Source organism: Stegostoma tigrinum, chromosome 10, assembly GCF_030684315.1.
Source record: "Stegostoma tigrinum isolate sSteTig4 chromosome 10, sSteTig4.hap1, whole genome shotgun sequence".
NCBI classification, from domain to species: Eukaryota; Metazoa; Chordata; class Chondrichthyes; order Orectolobiformes; family Stegostomatidae; genus Stegostoma; species Stegostoma tigrinum.
Genome location: NC_081363.1, coordinates 84,252,450 through 84,271,514, shown reverse-complemented (window position 1 = coordinate 84,271,514; position 19,065 = coordinate 84,252,450). Strand labels below are relative to the sequence as shown.

General features: G+C 45.6%; 2 protein-coding genes across 10 annotated transcripts in view; one reads left to right on the top strand and one right to left on the bottom strand.

Moving 5' to 3' along the window:
* sptbn5 (spectrin, beta, non-erythrocytic 5) overlaps positions 1 to 2,492 on the top strand; it is a 365,898-nt gene extending 363,406 nt beyond the window's left edge. Inside the window, exons 71-72 of one of the 2 annotated variants that reach the window (XM_059649323.1) lie at positions 39 to 173; positions 689 to 2,492. In XM_059649323.1, the coding sequence (XP_059505306.1) occupies positions 39 to 173; positions 689 to 915 (362 nt within the window). In that variant the 3' untranslated portion in view covers positions 916 to 2,492. The remainder of the gene's footprint in view (positions 1 to 38; positions 174 to 688) is intronic. The other variant, XM_059649324.1, reaches the window with a different exon arrangement.
* Positions 2,493 to 3,235: 743 nt separating this feature from the next.
* LOC125455387 (protein-L-isoaspartate(D-aspartate) O-methyltransferase-like) overlaps positions 3,236 to 19,065 on the bottom strand; it is a 28,591-nt gene continuing 12,761 nt past the window's right edge. For 7 of the 8 annotated variants that reach the window (XM_059649330.1, XM_059649328.1, XM_059649327.1 and 4 more), the window contains exons 3-9: positions 16,952 to 17,056; positions 13,284 to 13,315; positions 8,231 to 8,335; positions 7,677 to 7,797; positions 6,211 to 6,296; positions 4,319 to 4,488; positions 3,236 to 3,515 (exon numbers count right to left, since the gene is read on the bottom strand). In XM_059649330.1, coding sequence (XP_059505313.1) covers positions 3,503 to 3,515; positions 4,319 to 4,488; positions 6,211 to 6,296; positions 7,677 to 7,797; positions 8,231 to 8,335; positions 13,284 to 13,315; positions 16,952 to 17,056 — 632 coding nt within the window. In that variant the 3' untranslated portion in view covers positions 3,236 to 3,502. Of the gene's footprint in view, positions 3,516 to 4,318; positions 4,489 to 6,206; positions 6,297 to 7,676; positions 7,798 to 8,230; positions 8,336 to 13,283; positions 13,316 to 16,951; positions 17,057 to 19,065 lie in introns of all 8 variants that reach the window. The other variant, XR_009446261.1, reaches the window with a different exon arrangement.

The window sequence follows — 19,065 nt, the reverse complement described above, 5'->3', positions numbered from 1 at the left end:
ACAACCACTGATGTGACATGTCTTTGTATGTTTTGCAGAGTCTGGTGCTGCGAGTAAGTCAACAGGGGAGACACAGTCATGGTCAGCTCCTCCACCAAAACCTCCTCACACTTATTATAACATTCACCTGTATCCAGAGGGTGGGGAACGAATGAATCACTCCCTGAGTGCAGGTTAGTGCTGCCGTCACTCCATGAATCTCCAGGCTGCACTTACACCAGCACTGTGCCCCATATCGCAACCTTTTCCTGCTCGGTTAGCACCTCAGGAACCATATTAACTCCTTCTGAATCACAGTCCAACTACCCAGGCGCAGGAGCTTTGATCCACTAGAGTGCAAAGGATGGTCCTGGTGCAGTCTCGCATATCCCACAGAGCATGAATCACATTGAGGGGTTTTTAACTGCAATCAGTCATCAGTACCTGGTGCTCAAGGCTGTGGAAAATGTACAGTAGATTACAAGAAGCCCAGGAGTGCCGTCACCTGACTGTGTAGTGTTCAGGAATACACTGATAGTGCAGTAAGCAAGCCACAAGCAGTGAGTCATAACTACAACGAAAGAGGGAACTCAATGTCATGCCCAACACCATCTCCTGAGAGGGTCACTGTTCACTGAGCTTGGGGTTACTTATAGCTGTAAATAAGGGAGACCAGTTTTCCTAATGTGTCAAGTTTTGTGCCTGTCAGGTAACATACAGACCCTGGGCAGTACTCCCGCACTGCTTTTGGAGAGAAGGCAGCCTGGCCTCTCCAGCAATCGGCAGGAGAGTGAAAACCGACGCAGAACCTGGGAACCTGAGAGGACAGGGCCAACCATCAACTTCACAATGCCAACATGGCACTACACACTGGACACAGACATGGATAGCAGCAAGAAAAAGAATGTTTTCAAGAAGTTTTTTGCGAAGAAGTAACTTGCACCTGCCTCAGCCTTGCCCTCTGACTGTAACATATTTCATCAGAAAGTGAACGGAGCTGAGCTTCACAGGTGTTTGTGTGTGTTTATTCCCAGAAACATGTCACTCTAGAACACAGTGAATGGTTGACTCATCTACTCCAGTCTCTAAGGGCAAAGCTGATTCTTTGATTCCACCTCTCAGGTCCCTGTGTCCTACCCACTGAATGCCTCATCACACATTCCTCTGAGTGAATTCCTCTTTATTTCAGTCAGAGGTGGCAGAGACTGTACCTTCTCGTTCTACATACCGCAGCTTCTATCCACTTAATCACCTTAAGAATTCTGGCTGTTTCAATCACCTTGCAGAAATACAGGCCTATGGTACTCAACCTCTCCTGCTAGGGCAGTTCAGGAATCATTCTAGTGAATCTTAACTGCATACACCAAACCTCCAAAACACTGTAGTGAGATTTGCTTTCTCTTCTACTTTGACTGATTTAAAGGCCAACATCCCAGTTACTTACTCGACCAGCACGTTACCTTTGTGTTTTGTGCACGCGAACATTGTCTTCCTTACAGAATGGATCCATTCGCCCCACTTCATTGACCACACCTCTGACCAATCATATTGCCTGTCTCCATCCCTTGGTTATCTCTTCGCTGCTTACTTTCCCATCATAATTATATCTGAAATAAGCCTGGATTGACTGAAGTCAATCTCCTTATCAAAGTCATTGTCATCAACTGTAAAAAAGAAGGGCAGGCCTCAACACTGATCTCTGTGGTACCACACTAGGTAAGGTTTCCACTCCAAAACTTTTATTCCTGCTCACTCTTTTCATTACTTGTGTCCTGCATGTCTGCAGATGTGTATGTACCTGATCTGTCAACCTGTTCCCAAACTGAGCTTTGAACAGTCTAATAGTGCAGAAGGCTGCCATCTTTCCCAAACCATTTTATTCTAGCACTGAAAGTGAGACAAAAGTAAAAATTTGGACAGATACTTCAAATCCATCTGATCCAAATCAGTAAGTTAAAAGTTGGGCAATTTAATTACGCTGTTTTTGTCAATGCTATTAGTTAATTTTGCTGTCAATTCACATCCTGTGGCTGGGGCTTGTTCTGTCTCTGGATTATGTTCATCTTACAATGTCACACTGGCAATGACCTTCACTGCCAAATCTTTTCCAAACAGAAATGAGGGAAGTGAATTTGTTAGCTGAGCCCCAAGCTCAAAGATGGGAGCTTCATTCCCCAGCTGATGCTATTAATTGTTTTCTCAGATGGGGAACAACTCCACCAGCTGAGGCAACTGTGAGGTTAAACAGCTAATGCACCACATCTGGGAGCATGTGCCAGAAGGAAAGGCGGCGCCCCTGCGTCGGTCTTAATGAGGCTTGGGGAGACAAGACAATAGGCAGTGGAATTTCTGTGACAATCTACAAACAACACTGCAACCTCTGGCCCTCCCAAGCTCAGCTGCCTCAGTCTATGTTTCAAATAGTGAAACTTTCCCTTTGTAATCTGACAAAGTCATTCTCTTGCTATTATTCATATTCTAAAATTTTAAAAAGCACAATAAAATTGAAATTTGCATGGAACGTCTGGTATTCTGGCTTTCACCTCCATTAGCTCTGACACTAATGTAGTTACATCACACACTCCGTTGCAGCAGAGTGTGCTATGGCACAGTGTGCCTCACCAAGGCTCCTTCAACAGCACCTTCCAAACCCATGACCACTTCCATCTCGAAGGACAAGGGCAGCAGATAGACGGGAACACCATCACCCCCTGCAAGTTCCCCTCCAAGCCACTCACCATCCAGACTTGGAAATATATCACCGTTCTTTCACTGTCACTGTCAAAATCCTGGACATCCCTCCCTAAGGAACGTTATAGATCTACCTGCAGCCCAAGAAAACAGCTCACCAGTCCCTTCAAAGTCTATCAACTTGGGATGGGCAATTCAGATCCAATGAACAATTTTTTGAAAAAGCCCTGCCTGCTCACTGAGGAGAGCTTTAGCCCTTAATGAGTGGGAGGCTGTAACTTCCCCTTCACACTTTACCCATGAAGCCTGAACTCAGTCCCACACCGGCTCCAACATCAGACAGTTGTCAATGGGTTCCTGCTTTCAGACATAGAATGTGCAATTGGATGCCATCCCCCAAGGTGTCTTGGGCAGACTGGCAACTCCCAGAAGGAGTTCATCCCTTTCAGCACGGGAGGGAAATGGAGGGTGTGGGTGGTGCCGGGGTGGGGGACAGGGGAGGTGGCAGTGTCATAGAGATGAGGAGGAAGGGGGAAAATAGCTGCTGCTACAGGAAATGCTCAGGTTGTTGTGAGCCAAGCAGATGTTTTATTGTAGATTCCATCTACACCACAGAGACACACTGTGGGCCGTTCTACAGTCATGTCAATAGTACTGACCACCCACGTTCAAACCAGTTCATTGATATCCAAGAGTAACCCCACCATCCAAACCTAAGGCATAGCACTGATTTCCATCGAGTGAGAGTGATACTGAGGTCAAAACACAATCTTCGTCAGCCGCACAGAATCAGGTCCTCCAGGGGGTATTGGCGAGACTCTGCCTCATTCCTTCACAGGTCATGCCTGTAACATGACAGGCACAGTATCATCAAACGGGTCCCACACACACACACACACACACACTTATTACCCTCCTCTTAATTCCCCCAAACACACATTATCCCTCTTGCATCCCCCACACAGTAATCACCCCTCTCATTGCCCTCCCCCCACACACTAATTATCCTTTTATATCCCAAAAACTAAATACATCTTCTTGACCCACATGTAGTAATTACCCTCTCACCCGTGGCTCAATGGTTAGCACTGCTGCCTCACGGCACCAGAGACCTGGGTTCAATTCCACCCTCGGACAACTGTCTGTGTGGAGTTTGCACATTCTCCCTGTACCTGCGTGGGTTTCCTCCCACAGTCCAAAGATGTGCAGGTTAGGTGGATTGGCCATGCTAAATTGCCCACAGAGTTCAGAGATGTGTCAATTAGTTGGGTTATAGGGGGATGGGTCTTGGTGGGATGCTTAAGGGTTGGTGTGGACTTGTTGGGCCGAAGGGCCTATTTCCACACTGTAAGGATTCTATAAACATTCCCTAATGAGCCTCTCTTCCCTGTTTGAAGTTGCCCTGTTCCCAGCTCATGGCCTGTGGCAGAGCTGACGATTGCACACGGCCAGCTCTTACCTCCAGGCAAACCGGGGTCTGAACCAGCAAGGTTACAGACAAGTGGCATTCAGGGGAAATTCCGTGTGGGATCTGGGACCAGTGTTAACAATATGGGTCAGTTCCAGAAGATGTGAGACAATAGGCCCCTCCCACTTCTCCAAACCCATCCTCCCACTGTATGACCTGCCCTCACGCATGCACACGTACCCTCTTAGCTGCTTCTCCCGATCCGTCAGGGGCACGTATATCACTCCCATCAGTGTGGTGCGGACAATGGTTCCATCTAACGTTTTGTCAAACTGCTGTAATGACTGACTCCCCCCGCTTACACCAACTGGAACGACCATACGGCCACCAGGCTTCAGCTGATCCAGCAACTGAGGGACAGATAAAACAGGAACAGGGTCATAGAGCCAGACAAACTGAGGGACAGACAGAATGGGTAAAGGGTCAAAAAGACAGACAAACAGACTGAAGGACAGACAGAACGAGTACAGGGTCACACAGACAGACAGACTGAGGGACAGACACAATGGGTACAGGGTCACACAGACAGACAGACTGAGGGACAGACAAAACAGGAAAAGGGGGTCACAGAGCCAGACAGACTGAGGGACTGACAGAACAAGTACAAGGTCCCACAGACAGATAGACTGAGGGACTGACAGAACAAGTACAGGGTCCCACAGACAGACAAAACAGGAAAAGGGTCACACAGACAGACAGACTGAGGGACAGACGAAACAGGTACAGAGTCACAGAGTCGGACAGACTGAAGGACAGTCAGAACAGGTATAGAGTCTCTGATGATGCTCTGCATCAGAAAATATTGTCTCTTATTTATACTGAGTCTTCAGTACTCCAGACTGTCCACAGTCAATCATGTGCCACTGTAGGATCACCAATGTAGGAAATGCAGCAAGCAACTTACGCACTGAGATCCCCCAGACAGGAGTCTAATAACATGGTGCCCATTCGTCAAGTTTTATATCCTGATGCTGTCAAGATTTCTGAATGTTGTTAGAGCTGCACCTGGCAAAGGTAGACTCAATTCTTGTTGATTATCATTGCCAGGCACACGTGAAGTACAAATTGGCCACTCATTAGCCCTGACGTGGATATTACCCAGTCCTTGCTGAACTCGCTGAATACAAGCTGTTTTAACATCTGAGGAGTCCCAAATGGCACTGAGCACTGTACAAGAGTCAACCCATAGGACTACAGATAACAGTAATTCGCTTTCTGCAAGTGCTGATGGCACACAGCAGCTTTGCTGAGATCTGGTTGGAAACTGTCCTGTCTGTTATAAGAACAGTGCCACACAATAGGCTGGCAAGTTGTTGGCAAGGTGAAGGTGGAACAAACAAGGCACAACCTGAACTAAGCCAGGTAGATTGTTCAGGAGGAATTCAAGTAGATTAGGCTCCTGTTCAATAGCAATACCACCAAGGTCCTCCGCGTGTTGGGCATCAAAGTCACCACGACCTGACCCTCCGACAGTGCGGCACCCCCTCAGTGCTGGCCCTCCGACAGTGCGGCACCCCCTCAGCGCTGGCCCTCCGACAGTGAGGCACCCCCTCAGCGCTGACCCTCCGACAGTGCGACACCCCCTCAGCGCTGACCCTCCGACAGTGCGGCACTCCCTCAGCACTGACCCTCCGACAGTGCGGCACTGCCTCAGCACTGACCCTCCGACAGTGCGGCACTGCCTCAGCACTGACCCTCCGACAGTGCGGCACCCCTTCAGTACCACACTACAATGTCAGCTTTGATTTTGATGGTCAAGGCACTGTGACAATTGAAGTTAAATGCAAAAAAATTCTGTCTTCCTTAGACAACAGGTGCCCCTGACTAAACAATGGCTAATATCGCAATAAAAGCAACGATGCTATGATGCTTTCAGCACAGGAATTACTGCAGAGAATGTAACAGTTACAGCTCCACTTCTCTTCTATGCCTTGAGTGAATTCTCTATGGAGTATGAACACTTTGCGAACAAGGGGCTCTGAGCTTGATGCAGTTGAAATTCTCCTTGCTAACAGACAGTGAGGATCTCTGAAGCAGGATTTAGAAGATTCTAGAAACAGAGACTCACTTACGTTCTGAGGAACTACAGCTGCAGCTGCACCCACGTGAATGGCATCATAAGGCGCTCCTTCGGGGTAACCGCGGCGGCCATCTCCCACTGCAAGAGAAGGTTTGTGAGTGAGACAGTGTCGGGACCTGCTCCTGGCTTTGCTCTGGACTGGATTCGCGGCAGCAATGCCTCCCCCACCTCTGATCGGACCTCCTCTCTGAGCTGGGGAACATCCCTACTCCTTGGCCATTCCACACTCCTGCTGCACGTACCACTATTACCCCACAAGTGAGACCGCCCAACATCACCTCCCCCCAATCACTCCACCCTTCCCCTCCTTTAGATCTAAAAATTGGGGTGACAGGAGGCAGAGAGTGGTGGTAGAAAGCCGTTTGTGTGACTGGAGCCCAGTCCGCAGTCATGTACCACAGAGATAGGTGCTGGATCCCTTATTGCTTGTCATATTCAAAAATGATGAACATAAGGAAGTGCAAGAATGCTAAGCAGGTTTGCGGCTGTCATAAACGTTGGCCAGTGAGGTGCAAGATCGTAGATTACAGGTGGATATAAGCAGATTATAGTCAGTTGGGTAAATCAGTGGCAAATGGGATTTAGCCCTGGTTACTTTGAGATGATGCACGTTGGAAGACGGAACAAGACAACGGAGTACTCAGTGAATGGCATGACACTCATAAGCTCAGAGGAACGGAGGGATCTTAAGGCACTTGTCCACAAATCCCTGAAGGCAGATTAATCAGGGGGTGAGGATGGCATACCTTTATCAGCCATGGCACAGACTAATCAGAGCAGGGAGGTCATATTGGATCTGTACAGAACTTTGGCTAGGCCATGGCTGGAATACTGTGTGCATTTCTGATCACGACACTATGAGAAGGATGTGTCTGCGCTAGATTGGATGCAAAGGAGATTCACCAGGAGGTAGCATGGACTGCTTTAGCTATGAAGGGAGGCTGGATAAGATTGCATTGTTTGCATTGGAGCAGGGAAAGTTAAGGGGAGACCTGATAGAGATGTATAAGATCATGAGGGGCATCGATAAATGAATAGAAAGCACTGTTTCCCTTAGTTGAAGAGTCAATGACAAGGGGGCAGAATTTTAATGAGAAAGGTAGGAAGTTAAGAAAGAGAATAAAGCTCCAATGTTTTCATTCAGAGGCTGGTAGGGGTCTGGACGTCACTACCTGGGAGGATAGCAGAGGTGGGAAATCTCACAACGTTTACAAAGTACTTGGCTGAGCACTTGGACCGTCAATAACATTCAAGGCTGTAGACTTAGAGGTCCACACAGAGTAAAGCTTTCCTTTACTGTGGGAAAATAGGACTAGTGAGGGTCGCAGCATATTTTTGGCAGTACAGACTCAATGGGCCATTTTCTCCCTCCACCATTTCCCTCCTGCTTCCCATTCATCGCGAGCACACCCACCCACCACACAACATCCCCCCATTCCTATCCCCCTGCCCACGTACCAATCAGAGTGAGCCGGCCTGAGCTGAGCAATGTGGCATTATCCGACTGCACATTGCGAATGGATTGTTCCACCAGTTCCTGGATGTGGTCAATTCCAACCACTGTCCCCGTGGCTCCCACCTGCAAACGGAGAGCAGTAGGGGTGTGTAGTAATAAACACAGATCCCAATGGCTCCCCCATGCCCCCTCCCACCATCCCTATGACCTGTGTGAAGAGCACCCATGCGATGTCACATGTTGCCGACCAGCTCTCAGGATGTGGCTGGGCCAGCATTTTGCTGCCATCCCCAATTGGTCAGGATCCACCTTCTTTGAAACCACTGCAGTCCCAGTGCCGATACACCCTTACTGCTGTGCGAGAGCAAGCTCTAAGACTTTGAATGGCCAAATATTTCCAAACCCAAGTGCTGAGTGTCTTAGAGTTGGTGACATTTCAAGGTATCTGCTGCTCCTATACGGGTTGCAGGTTCTCAGCCCAGTAAGAAAGGCCACAATTCCAATAGGTCCCAACTACTTCCTCGGTGTGTCCGTTGACCCTGCACCTTTCACTCACCATTTTGGCCATGCAGGCAGTCAAGTAGCCACTTCCAGAACCCACATCCAGAGCTCGAGCCCCTTCATACAGATGGCTGTTCAGACATTCCAGTGCATGTGCGTGCTGGGAACAAACAGAAACTCGAGAAATTCAACAAGAAGCTTAATGCAGACTGGCTGAGCCGGGCTACAAAGGTACAATAATACAACTCCAAAACAAATGACTGTGGGCTGGTGGTGAGAGGTGGCTCCATGCACAGAGCCAGCACACACCATTCAGGGCCCTCATCAGTATCCTATCGCCTCATCAACACTATGATTCCAATCATCCTAATCTCTCAGAGAGAGAGACCACAGAACTGGTTCAAAGCAACAACTGATGCAGCATTGGGAAGCTTGTCAGGTTGGGACAGCGTAGAGCCAGCTTTACTCTACATCCAATGTTCAAGCTGGGAATGTTTGATGGGGACAGTGTAGAGTTGAGCTTTACTTTCACTTTAAAACAACAGGGGAGCTACACTTCCATGTTAAAAGAGTAGAGGTAGCTTTACTCTTAATGTAATACCGTGCTGAACAGTTCCTGAAGTTTTTGATGGGAATACTGTAGAGAGCGCATTACTTTCTGTTTAAAAGAATAGAGGAAGCTTTACTCTGTATCTAACCCTGTCCTGGGAGTATTTGATAAGGACAGTGTCAAGGCAACTTTATTTTCAGTTTAGTTTTAGTTCAAAACAGTAGAAGGAAATTTACTTTCAATGTAAAAAGGTTGAGTAGGTTTACTTTCAGTTTAAAACAGTAGAGACACCTTTACTGTAAATCTAACACCCCTGCTTTTGTGGTCCTGAAAGTGTTTGAATGGAAATTTTGAGGAGCTTTACTTCTTTATTTAGAAGAATACACAGCATCTTATTCTGCATCTAACCTTATGCTATCCCTGTCCTGGGAATGTTTCATGGAGATATTGTTGAAGGAGATTTCACTTTCAGTTTAAAAGAGTAAAGTGAGATTTACTCTATATCCAATCTAGCACTGTTCCTGTTCTGGAAGTGTTTGATGGAGACAGTGCAGCAAACTTTATTTTCAGTTTATCAAAATAAATGGAAACATTGCTTTCTGTTCAAAAGACTAGATGGAGCTTTATTCTCTTTCTTACCCTGTGCTACACCTACCATTCAGCTTTTGATGGGGGCAGTGCAGAGTGAGTTTTGCTATGTATCTCACCCTGTACTGTACTGATCCTGGGAGAGTTTGATGGAGATGGTGTACAGGGAGCTTTACTTTGCATCTAAACCATTGCTGTACCTGACCTGGAAATGTTTGACAGGGACAGTGTAGAGAGAACACTCTGTATCTAACCCTGTGCCGTCTATGTCCTGGGAGTATTCGATGGAGATGTCGAGGGAACTTCATTTCCTGTTTTAAAAGAGTAGAGAGCACTTTACTTTCAGTTTAAAGGAGTGGAGGGTACTTTACTCTGTATTTAACCCAGTGTTGTCCCTGTCTTGAAATCATTTGATGGCAACAGTGTCAAGGGAACTTTATTTTCAGTTTAAAAGAATAGGGAAATCTTTACTCTGTATCTAATCCCATGCTGTCGCTATCCTAGGAGTATTTGATTGGGGCAGTTTCAAGGGAGCTTCACATTCAGTTTACTTTCAATTTAAAAGAATAGAAACAGTATTGTCCGTGTCTTGGGAGGTGACCTTTATAGCCACTCTCAATGGCAGGTTGATGTTGCATTATGTATTACAGGTCAGCCTGCTGCAAACAGGCAAGTTCTCTAACTGCTCAGTGAGCGCACACGCTGATGGCACACCCTGGCTTAGGCAGCTGAACTATTGGCTAACCACCAACCCCACCCACCCCCCCACCCCCCCCCACACGCACTCACACACATATCAACATCCTCCTTCAGAAAACACACCTACACAATAAATATCCAAAGGCCATCCAAATTAATTCCCTGCCTTTCTGTCACCAACGTCCATCTGGAAAGGCAGAAGGACATACTATTCAGTACTCCTGCACATCACAGAGGGCTGGTGAGACATGGTGCAGGACAGGAAACAAGATAGAAGTCTGGAGAAAGGTGGTGATGTTACTGGGCTCGTAATCTAGAGGTCCAAGTTAATGTTATGAGGACATGAGTTTAAGCCCCATCACTGCAACTGGTAGAATTCCCCCTAATATCATACTCATAATCAGATTCAACATAATGTGATCCCTAGCTGAATCTACAATGTATTGTTCCAAGAAACTGTCCTGAATACACTTCAGGCATTCTTTCTCGTGCCTACCTCTGCCAGTCTGACTGTCCCAACCTACATGAAGACTGAAGTCACCAGGATTAATGTTCTGCCTTTCCTCCAGCTCTCAGTATCTCCTGATTTGTCCTTGGCACCACTTTACAGCTACTGTCTGGGGGCCTACACTCTGTCCCTTCCAGTCCCATTATGGCTATCATTACCCAAATAGCTGCTCTGTATTGCTGCCAGATCTGTTTGATTTGTACGCACACATCTCCCTTCTCTCAAACCCTACCCCTCTAATTAATGACATTAAAGCCCTCTCTGCAACCCTGCTTATTCAATTCACTAGGACTCTGATCCCAGCACAATTCAAATGAAGCCCATCTGATCAGAACAGCTCCATTCTACTCCAGAACTACTGCCAGTTCCCCATGAGCTGAAAGCCATTGCACCCATACTAACCTTTGAGGCACATATTTAATTCTGTGGCTTTATTTACCCCATGCCAGTCTGCCTGTGGCTCAGATAGGAATCCAGAAATTATTACACTGTAAATTCTGCTTTTTAATTTACCTCCCGTTTAAAATCTTTCATTTCTAAGCCTACCAATGTCTTTGGTACACATGTGGATGATAACTACAGATCCTTCCCTTCCCTCTGTAAGTTCTTCTCTACCCTCAGGAAGATGTCCTTAATCTTGACATGGCGGGGGGTGCGCAACGCATCCTTTGGGAATCTCGTTCCCTGCTGAACAGATGGATATCTATTCCCTTCATTATACTGTTCCCTATCATTAATTACATTCCCATTTTCTCCCCCACTTTAATGTCCTCCTGCACCAAGGTGCCACGGTCAGTTTGTTCATCCTCCCAGCAGCCCCCACTTTTGTCTGCACAGTTTGCAAGAACCACATAACTGTTGGATAATTTCAGGAGATGAAGCTGGTGTCCTTATACCCACCTCACCAGCAATCACACCCTCCTGTCCCAGCTCATAGACCAATTTTAAAACAACTGGCGTGACCCCATCTCTGAATCAAGGTGTCCAGCTAACTTTCCCCTTCCAAAGTGGTACAATGTCTGAAGTTCAAATTCCAGCTTCACAATTCGGATCCAAAGTTCCTCGTGCTGGAAACACTGACTACAGATGTGTTTGTTCTGAATCACACTGGTGTCCAGCAGCAATAATCATGTATCCTGCTGTCACTGTTGTATTTGGTTTAATTCACAAATTAATTGCTGATTACCTGCTCTTTACAATTTGCCATAATGAGGTGCTTCCTTAAACAGTACCAATCTTTTTCTTCAGCAGCGACTTTTAAGAAAAGACACAGCAGTAACTGGAGACCTAGACGCAAGGTGGAAACCTCATGTTTAAGCTAATAGACCAGAAACATTCACTAGTCTCAGACACCAACCTGCTTCTTTCCCTGCATGCATGCCACACAGTGCCACTGGTCCTATTGCAGGTCAGGCTCTCAAATATACACCTTTCGCCGTCTTCCACTCACCTCGCTCTTGAGAGAGTTCACTTCTTGCAGTAAACACTAGTTAAAGCACCTTTGGTCCCTTGTGCACCAAGTTCCTACTCAAACCAAGTTTCTAGTTCACTTGCTGGGCCTTTGTCTCATTCAGATGGCATCCTTCACGTTGGCCATACTTTTTACTGCCCGTGTGTATAAAAAAATTCCTTTCTACATATAGTAAGTGCTTTTCCTTATTCTTCCATGGGATATTACTGACCATCCTTTATAAGGTAGTAGTGGTACATGCTGTTACCGCTGTGGTTATGCCAACACTGCTGTTGGAGAAGTAGCTGGATTTTAACCTAGCGATAATGAAGGAAAGGGTAACATATTTCCAAGTCAAGATGGTAAGAGACTTGGAAGCAAACTTGTAGGGGTGGTATTCCCATGTACCTGCTGCCCTTCTAAGTAGAAGTGGTTGTAGATTTGGACGGTGCCATTGCCAAAGGAGCTGTGTGAGATGCTGCAGTTCATCTTGAACGTTGCACACACTGCTGCAAGTGTATGCCAATGGTGAAGAAGTGAAGGGTGTGGATGATGGATGGGTGCCAATCAAGCGAGCTGCTCTGTCCTGGAGGGTACTGAGTTTCTAGTGTATTGCTCGAGGTGCATTCCTCCACAATAGTGAAGAGCATTCCGCACACTTCTGACTTGCAGTTGGTGGACAGGCTGTGGCAGGTCAAGAAATGAGCTACTTGATGCAGGATTCCCAACTTATGGTCTATTCTTTAGCTATAATAGTCATACGGCTCCACCATTCAGTTTCTGGTCAATGGTAACCTTCCTGATGTTGATCGCAAAGAATTCAGCTATACTAATGATGCTGACAGTCAAATAGCAACGACTAGTTGGCAGAGATAGTAGGAACTGCCGATGCTGGAGAATCTGAGATAACATGGTGAGAAGCTGGATGACCAAGCAGCATCAGGGGAGCATCTGAAGAAGGGTCCCAACCGTAAACATCAAGCTTTCCTGCTCCTCTGATGCTGTTTGGCCTGCTGTGTTCATTACTAGTTGGCAGTTGTCATTGCCTGGCATTTTAAGCCAATCTCTTGCTTTTGCCCCATACCACTGCATCCCATTTCTACCCAAATAACCACCCAATGCCCTTGAACGCTTTAATTGAACCTGTCTCTATCACATTTCCAGTCCGAACATTCTGTACTCTAAGTGCTTCCTGTTTGAGAAAGCTTTTCTCCTCACATCACCTTTACCTTTCTTTTGAAAACCATTATAAAAACACCATTAACAAATCAGCCTCAGTCAGGACACAGTAATACAAACTGCACATCACTTACCATGTGAGGTGCACTAATAGTTGCCTGATAACCTACAGGAAAGGAAAAAGAGCAAAGGTTACAAGAGTTAGATAAATGAGAATAAACGCCTGTTAGATGCATAGCCGTACATACACACACACACAAAGAAAGAGTGTAAAAGGCTGCAGCACAAAAGGATTTAGGGATCCTCATTCATTAATCAGAAAAGATTAGCATCCATGTTCAGCAGGGAATAGGAAGGCACATGCAATGTTTGCGTTATTTTTAACAAACAAAAACGATGCATAAAAGAAGGGAAGTCTTGTTAAAACTATACAAGGTACTATTTAGACCACAGCTGAGTACTATAAACAGTTTGGTCTCCTTATCTAAGGAAAGGTAGATTGATATTGGAGGCAATCCAAGGAAAGTTCACTGAGTCGATCCTGGATGTAGAGAGAGTTTCTTATAAGAAAAGGTTGAGTAGACTGGACCAGTATGAATTAGAGTTTAGAAAATTGAGGAGTGATCTTATTGAAACATACAAGATTCTGACAGAACTCAACAGAGTAAATGTTGAAAGATCGCTTCTCCTTGTGGGAGAGTCTAGGATCAGAGGGTATAATCTCAGAATAAGGGGATGCCCATTTCATAGAATCCCTACACTGTAGAAGGTGGCCATTCAGCCCACTGACTCCACACCAACCCTCTGAATCTTTACCTATCCCTACATTTCCCACATTACACAGTATGGGCAAATTTAGCATAGCCAATCCACCTAACCTGCACATCCTTGGACTGTCGGAGGCAGACGTGGGGAGCTTGTGCAAACTCCAGACAGAAAGTCACCCCAGTTGGAATTGAACCCAGGACCCTGATAATGTGAGGCAGCAGTGCTAACCACTAGGGTAGTGTATCTGTGGAAATCTTTCCTGCTTATGGCTGTTGAGGAAGGGTTGTTAAGTATATTCATGACTAAAGTAGACAGCTTTTTAATCAGTATGGGAATCAAATGTTATAGGGAATGGGCAGGAAAGTGGAGTTGACAATTATAAGATCAGTTCTGAGGGAGGGTCACCAGAACCGAAACATTAACTCCGTTTCTCCCTTCAATGATGCTGCCAGACCTGCTGGGCTTTTCCAGCAACTTTGTTTTTGTTCCTGATTTTCAGCATCCACAGGTCTTTCGGTTTTAATCAGATTAGTCATGAATGGCAGAGCAGAACTGATGGGCTGAATGGCCTACTATGTCTAAGGGTCAATCTGAGGTACAGGAACTACAGACTGGCTGTTAATAAACTCCTAGGGACAGGTCCCACAGTCTGACTGTAAATATACATACATGCTGAGGGATAGGAACTATAGTCTGACTGCAATTATACACACACACCAGCACCATGGGGAACAGGAGCTGCAATATGACTATAGAATCCACAGTTTGACTTCCAAACCCAAGACCCCTACTACCTAGAAGGGCAAAGACAGCAGATACATGGGAACTGTACTACCGTTCCTTCACTGGCGCTGGGTTAAAACTGCCTTCTTAACAGCGCTGAGAGTGCCCCTACACCCCAGGGACTGCAGTGGATCAAAAGACAGTTTCACCAACTCCAAGGTAATTAGGGATTAGCGATCAAATGTCGGCCCAGCCAGAAATGCCCACATTCTCTGGATAAATAAGACAAAAAAAAGTGGTCTTATTCTAGCTATCAATTCTAGCATAGCATGGAGCACCAGAATAGTACAGCGTTAGAGGTAGGAGCTAAACAGGAGAGGTCAGGGTTAGTGGTTAACGGGTCTTTGGGGGAGTGAGAAAAAGAGGGTGTATATATTGTGGGATGGGGGGAATAACACCTCAGAGCAAGGCTTGATCATGAGAAGGATCTGTATTTGGAGTCCCTTAATGTAAAAACATTGTTTCGTTGCATCTACCGCATACAGTTCTGACTGACTAGGAAACTCTCCTGCTTTTACTGCCTGCAATAAGCATAACACAAAGGCTTACAGGTCTATAATCAACCTTTTTGGTTGCATTATGGCACTCCATTTTGTTATTTGTTCATGGATTGTGGACACTGTTGGCTAGGGCCAGCATTTATCGTCCAGAAAGCAGTTAAGGGTCAAGTTGTGGCCCTGCATTAACATGTGGACCAGAGCAGTTAAGAACAGCAGATTCTACCCCCCCCCCCCCCCCGCCCCCCCACCAATGACATTAGTAAACTCGGTGTATTTTTTTATGATGAGTAATTATTTATTCTAGAATTTCTGAATTCACCATCTGCCACATTTGAATGTGAAACCATGTCCCCATGACAATAGCCTGGGGCTCTAGATTACTGGTTTAGCTACATTACCGCTACCCCACTCCCCAAAAACACATCATTAGCTGTAAATTGTGTGGATTAAAGAACTGTGAAGAAACAATGCACTAGATTTGAGTTAATAATAAATGAGACCGTATGCCTGTCATAACGAACTGAATCAGACAGTTACTTCTAGTGACTCTGCATGCACTTTTAAAATGAACGAATTCTTTTTCCTCCCCACAGAGAGTAGTAAGGATCTGGCATGCTGCAGCTGAAAAGGTGGTGGAAACTGACTACATAAATCGTGTTAAAAGGGAATTAGCCCTGAAGATTGAAAATTTAGTGTTACAGATGAAGAGAGACAGGACCAAATACAAGTGCATTTTCAAAGATCCAGAAAGGCAATGGAAAACTAAATGGCCTACTGCTCTAGAGTCACATTTGTCAATTCTACAACATATGTGACCATATTTACTTCTGTGACTATCAAGACATGATAGGGGGCTTTTAGGCCAGAGGTCAGGACGCTACAATCAGAAGAGGAAACAACCTAGTGATGTTATCGCTGGGTCGTTAATCCAGAGACCTAGGTAATGCCCTGGGGCCCTAAGTTCAATACCCACCACAGCAGATGGTGGAATGTGAATTCAATTTTAGGGCAGCACTGCTGTCTCACAGCACAAGGGACCCCTGCAGTGTCCAAGGGTGTGTAACAAGGGTGCGTAAATTAGGTGGATTAGACATGGGAAATGCAGGATTACAGGGAAAGGGTGGGGGGGGGGGGGGCAGTGGTAGTGGGATGCTCTTCGGAGGTGGTGGTGTGGACTTGTTGGGCCGAATGACCTGTTTCCACACTGTAGGGGTTCTCTGCCTCTCTTTGTTATTAGGTGGGTTAGTTATGGGAAATGCAGGGTTACAGGGACAAGGGAGGGTTTGGACCTGGATAGGGTGCTCTTTGGAGGGTCGGTATGGACTCGACTGGCCAAATGGCCTGATTCCACACTGTAGGGATTCTATGTTACCGACTGCACCAGAAGGCCAACTGAACAAGTGTGGGGTTGAGGGGTTTAGCCCTGCTGTGTTAACCTGCCATGGTCATTTCCCCTGACATCTCACCCACGTCAGTGAATTTCAACCATGGGGAAGGATTCTTGTCAGTCCAGTCCTGTTTACCCTAACATACGCAGGGCTCCAAAGTGAGGACCTACTGGAGCAGAGGCCTCCTATCTCATATGAAACTGGTGGCTTTTATGTTTGGGGTCAGCCCTTCAACTCAAATCCTGCCCAATCACTGGTCAGATCCCAACTGCAACCCCAAGTCATCAAATTCAGGACCTCCCAACTCCTCACACTTGCTGGAAGAAGCAAGAGCTGTGTTTTATGAAGCAGAGGTAAACTTACCTATCGACTGTGGAGAATCAGCGTACGGGTTAGTTCTGCAATACAGCGCCCGGTCTGTAGCTATCATTGCATCAAACACTCGTTGAGAGCGAATCACACCACCTTCTGTGGGGGTGAGAGAAAACACTGGGTTACTGAAGACACAACATAGTTCGTTCCACAGTCAGACGTGAGTTATAAGTGAGCTCCATAATGTCCTTCAGCTTCTTTTTAAAATTTCTTTATCTTTTTGCCTGTGATCTAAAACAGGAAAACAGCCTTCTCGAAACCAAGGACTGTGGCAGAAATTGCTCTCTTGAAAACAAGCTACTCACTGCAAGTTGTGTTTACACTGTTGATTTATTCAAGCAGCAAGAAAGTGAGCTTAGACGGTACAGGTCCCCGAGGCTGGGGGCGGGGGTTGCAGGAAGCTGATTGTGTAATTGACCAGTTGTGGATGCTATAGGGCAGGGGCATGTGCGTGTGTGCGTGCGTGAGAGATCGAGAACGAGAGCGAGAGCGAAGATTTTCCAGCCTGCAAGGATCTGTCTTTATATTTTTCTGCAGCAAGTAACTCAAGCCAGAAGACAGTCGGTAACTCTCTCCTACCATTTGCTGTGAGCTACTGCCTCAAACAGCAGTAGTGAAACTGAACAAGGAACATGCAAAGTTCCTGCGAAAGAAAACTGGGAATCTGGAGGGAGAACAGAATCTCTCAAGCAGAAGAATGAACATAATATTGAAACCTGTGGTACAGTGTGATTGAATAGTGCTTCCTCAATTTTTTTTTCCCTCTCTACCTGTAACACCCATTATTTTTGTTTGTATGAGTGCATTAGGGCAATAAAAGGGGGTTAGAGTTTTAAATAGTTAAGTCATATGAAGACAGTTCATATCTGTTTACATGTGGTTAAAGTTTACTCATTAATAATAAACAGCAATTAACTGCAGAAGCCTGGAGGGTGTTTTCCATTAACGTCATTCACCAGACAGGTAAATCTGGCACTTTGTGAACTTTGTTTAAATCTTTAACGTCTGTTACGACATTGGGATTAAGGAAGGTCAAGCATCAGTGCAATTTCCCAAGTGGCAAGTCACTGAACTCTACCTTGGTGCCACTCACTAACCCCACAGCTTCAAGCACTTCTCACTGACCTGGAATTACATCTATACTCAAACTTCTCAATACTGTCAGAAAAAGATTCTGACATCCAGAACCTCAACCTGAGCTACAAATCTTCTCAAAACTCGCTAGAAAAAGATTCTGTTATAGATCGTTGAGACAGAGTTTTATGTCCTGCTCTTAAATTAAAACTAACTGGTTGATTTGCAAACCCATGCTGTCACTGTAATACAATCCACATATATCACAGTAACAACACGGGTTTGCACATCAAACAATTAGGTGTAATTCATGAGCAGGATATAAAACACTGCCCATCCATCTATAGCAGAATCAAGCGCAAATATGTATAAATACTGACCAGCCATTGATGCTCATGCCCCACAAATGAATTAAAAAACGAAGTTTAGTCATCTTTGTTCGCAAGAACCGTTGACTCAGTTCTTGTGGTACAAACCACATATGACAACCTACCCAGTTAAGGGGACAGCCCAAATCTATCATAAAAATCACAGGCAGAGTCTGTAGACCATTTGCTAATTCTGAGAGATTGTTATCGGTGTCTGTGGTCACCATGTGTTGTCACTGTTGGAAATCAAGGCCCACCATTCCCAGAGTCTGGGCAAGGCTTAAAATTGTAAAATTCACCAGATTTTCAAAACCAGCTTGACAGAAAGTACAGAACAGGCTTCTGTACTTAATATGATTTGCTATTTATTACAAGCAATTAGATTCTTAAGTACAGATAAATAAGTTATAAACTGTCAGCATATAACTTTATGAATTAAAACTCTAATCCCTTTATAAATTAACCCTTAAACACAGACAGAGAAAGAAAACACATGGACGGAGGGCAACCAGGTAAGAACTTTGCTCTCCCTCCATCACAAAGTCAGCAGTGGGGATGTGCAACGACGATCGCACAATGTTCAGCACCATTTGCAACTCTTCAGATACTGAAACAATCCATCTTCAACTGCAACAAGATCTGAGCAATGTCCAGGGTGGCTAG